Here is a 3,994-nt window from a genome sequence, read left to right on the forward strand (position 1 = left end):
ATTTGTCAGGAAGGTTCACAATGGGCAGGAGATAAGCTACTTTTTCATTATTATTATAGTGTTGTTTTTGTTTGTTTTAACTTTTAGTTTTGTTTTTTTCACACTGATTTGGAAGACGCTAGTTTGTTTTATAAATTTGATGTGCAAAAAGAAAGACAGCTCTAATACAAATAATCAAAAATAGAATAAGAAGAAAAAATCAAACTAATGAGGTCAAAACATTTAATTTACAAATAAATTACATACAAAACTTTTGTAACTAAAATAATTCCTTCTCTCTAGCCCCAATACCGTCTATAACCGTAGCCGTACGGTGCATATCCATATGATGGATATGCATAACCATATGAAGGGTAGTAATGACCATAATAACGGTAAGGATAATAACTATAATGATGAGTTTCTGCTGTTTTCAGATCTTCTTCGGCAGGAGCTTCCAATTCAGATGCTTCTCTTCTCTGCCTGTAACTATGATCGTCAAAGGAAAGACCGTCAAAGGAAAGACCGTCAAAGATCGTCAAAGAATCATACCATCCTCCTTGACCTGCTAATTCCCTTTTCAAATCTTCTATTTCAGGAGGTCTTTCGTTTGGATAATTTGGTTCTGCAAATGCTGCGATGATAACAAGAGAAACGAACAGAATCTAGAATAAAAGTAAATACTTATATAAATATAGATACATATGTTTAAATATGTATATGTTTCCTTTGTAGGAAACCTAGAAACCAATAGGAAACAGTTTTGAAACACATCTATGCACTTTAAAAACGCATAAGAGTCTATCTTATCAAAGTTTGGACTTTAAATAGGGTTTTAAAAGGAAATTGTAGCAAATTTTAGTACATGTGGTTTTTCTTGATTTTCAGCATTGGATTTAAGCATTTTAGTAGCACAAAAATCGCGATAGTGTCCTGGATATCAGTATTGAATTAGATATAATTATTAGCTAACGTTTCGTTTATTCCCAAAAAGTTAAAATTTTTTTTAACTAAATGTAAGGAGCAATATTAAAACTTAAAACGAACAGAAATTATTACGTATATGAGCGGGTTTGCCCCTTAGTCAATACCTTGCTCTTTACGCTAAAGTTCGAATTTTGTTCCAATTTTCTAAGAATGATTTTTGAATCCCAAAGGCCGTTTAATTAGAATAGATAGCTCTTTTAGCGTAAAGAGCGAGGTATTGACTAGGGGGCAAACCCACTCAATTACGTAATAATTTTTGTTCGTTTTAAGTTTTAATATTGCTCCTTACTTTCAGTTAAAAAACTTGTTTTTTATGTAATTTCTGATCGTTTTTTGAATAATGTTTGGAAATCCGGTGCCCCTTTCATAGAAATGTCTCTTCCCCCATGAAAAAATCCTCCATAGAAAGATCCTCCCACATAATCCCCTCCCCCCCCCCCCCTCGTAGCAAAAATACCTCCTGAAAAAGTCTGTATACTTCCCAATAACCAATACTATATGTAAAAAATGGGCAAAGTTCTTAACTTGCAGCCCTTCTCCAGGGGGCTTTGAGGATTAAGTCATCTTCAAAGACATACTTATTAGATTTTCGACTATACTGAACAAAATGCCTATCTTACGATTTTGACCTGATGACTTTGAGAAAGGAATGAGTGTTGGAGGGGGCCTATTTGCCCTCCAATTCTTTTGGTCACTCAAAAAGGGCACTATAACTTTTAATTTCTGTTCGAATGAGCCTTATTGCGATATTTTGGAACCACTGGATCGATACGATAACCCCTGAAAAAAACAAACAAAAAAAAAACAAGCATCCGTGATCTTTCTTCTGGCGAAAAATACAAAATTCCACATTTTTGCAGATAGCAGCTTGAAACCTCTAGATTAGGGTTTTCTGATACGCTGACTCTGATGGTGTAACTTTCATTAATATTTTATCGATTTTAGGGGGTGTTTCCGCTTTTTTTCGAAAGTCAGGAAATTTTTTCTAGGCTCGTAACTTTTTTTGGGTAAGACTAAACTTTATGAAACTTATTTATTTGAAATCAGCATAAAATTTCGGTTGCTAAAGAGCCGGGTCAGTCCTTACTTACAGGTCGTTACTACAAACTGTTTGAAAATAAAAGAAGTGTAGAAAAAAAATCCCTTTTTAGGGGATTTAAAAAATAGATAAGAAAGAGAGAATAAAAATAAGAAAAGTTCGTATATACTAAAAGGACATGAGTAAGACTTTTCAATTTGAAAAATTCCAAAGAAGCAAACATTTTAAATAGCCCAGTGAAACCAATAAAAAAGAGAAAATAGAATTCAAAGACACTCGGATAAAAGAAAAGAATTAAACCTGAAAACCAATTGACATTAGGTACTTATTGAATTAGAAAATTTATTGTCAAGCTGACATACACTGATCAGTTAGCTGATCGACGCTCAGTACTATAAAGCTACAATTGCTTTGAAGAAATCAATATATTTTACATGATAATTTTTTCAATTTTTCAAGATGATTTCGATTATCATCGCTTATGTAATAATTTTAATTATCACTATCAATTATCATATCATAGTTTATATAATAATATAATTTGGGCTATATATTTGAATATAAGGGGGAGGGGATAAAGTATTTTTACAGTGCCTCTAACTTAACATAACTTAATCTAACCCCCACCCCCCTAATGTGCAAATATATAAAACAACTTATTAAAGTCTAATGCATTCTATCACCCGTCACTTGTTTGTGTTGCTAGAAAGCCGGTTGTCTGAGATCTAACCTAAGCGTAATTCTTGAGCGTGTTTCGTCTAATTAACAAGTACCGGTAAAACTTTAAAAGTCAAAGTAAATTTTAGCTTTTAAAAAGTTTATTGTTACGATGTTAGTGTCACTTTAGAATACTTGATGCTACAAATGGTTTCCAAAATTTTGGCCTAGTTGTAAAACTAATATCAAACTAATCTGCAATTGGAAATGACAAGAGTAGACAACTTACATATTTCATTGTTAACAACTTTTTGGAGATTAATAATCAACTTTGATAAAAGGATTCAACTGATAGTGTTTGTAGACTTAAGAAGTCCTTATATACTTTTGAAAATACAGGTGTTATATTCCTATCCAAATTAGTTATAGGTGAAAAGATATCGGGGATTTTTTTTTTCCGTTCACTTTAGATGTCACAGCGGTTACGCAACGACATTTGAGTGGTAACAAAGAAATTAAACGATTTTTATTAGGGGTGGGACCCGTCAAAACCAAGATTCTTCGTGGCAATCACTGCAGAAGATACAGGTTATCCATAATTTTAGGATTTTTTGGAGTGAGGGGTTAGGTAAATTGTATGTGAGCGATGGAGCTTGCGGTTGTGGGATCTGGAACATGCAGCCAGACGGCATAATAGTAAAATATTGTACTAGCAATATAAAAATTTGAAAGGAAATAGTAAATATGGACTTGTCCCAGTTAAGAATAGTAAAGGGACCACAATTAGTTATAAGAAAAGAGTTAAAGAAAGATGGTTAGAATATCTTGAGAGTGTGCTAAACCACGATAGAATTACAGGAAAAGATATAGAAAAAAAAAAAAAATGTTGGAACAGTCAATGACTTCTGAAAAGAACACAGCTAACAATGACCACAATTATTGTATGTAATTGATTAATTCAGTCTGTGGTTTCCTCCATTAATCAAATCAAATCAATAAACTTGAATGGGAATTTTTCTATAGAATTTACTGTTACTTCGGTTACAACCCGACTCTGAAATATCTGTTTAGCATGTTAAATTTTCGCAAAATTACTTCAGGTCTTTGACCCAAATTAATTAAAAAAAACTTTCTCTGATGGGAGTAAAGAGCAAAGATGAAATTTAAGGTAAAGGTAAAGAATAGGTCAATGGATTTTGCATTTTCTACAGGGGGTGCTGATTTCTGTTCCATGGCCCTTCAGCCAGGAAGTGCACTAGGGGCTGGGGCTCAGCCATAATGTGTTTTTTCAGATCCCTCTTATTTTACCTTCACCATATTTCTCCAGGTACC

General features: G+C 33.1%; 1 protein-coding gene across 1 annotated transcript; it reads right to left on the reverse strand.

The window, feature by feature from the left end:
* Positions 1-207: 207 nt before the first annotated feature.
* Positions 208-3,034, reverse strand: LOC148952071 (uncharacterized). Its single transcript, XM_089088823.1, has 2 exons — positions 2,952-3,034; positions 208-644 (listed from the first exon to the last, which is right to left on the reverse strand). The coding sequence occupies exons 1-2, from the start codon at positions 2,958-2,960 to the stop codon at positions 279-281; spliced, it is 375 nt and encodes a 124-aa protein (XP_088944949.1). The 5' UTR covers positions 2,961-3,034; the 3' UTR covers positions 208-278.
* Between the last annotated feature and the right edge of the window lie 960 nt (positions 3,035-3,994).

The sequence above is a fragment of the Artemia sp. Qi Xiang Cuo genome, chromosome 5 (genome assembly GCF_049724085.1).
Source record: "Artemia sp. Qi Xiang Cuo chromosome 5, ASM4972408v1, whole genome shotgun sequence".
NCBI lineage: Eukaryota > Metazoa > Arthropoda > Branchiopoda > Anostraca > Artemiidae > Artemia > Artemia sp. Qi Xiang Cuo.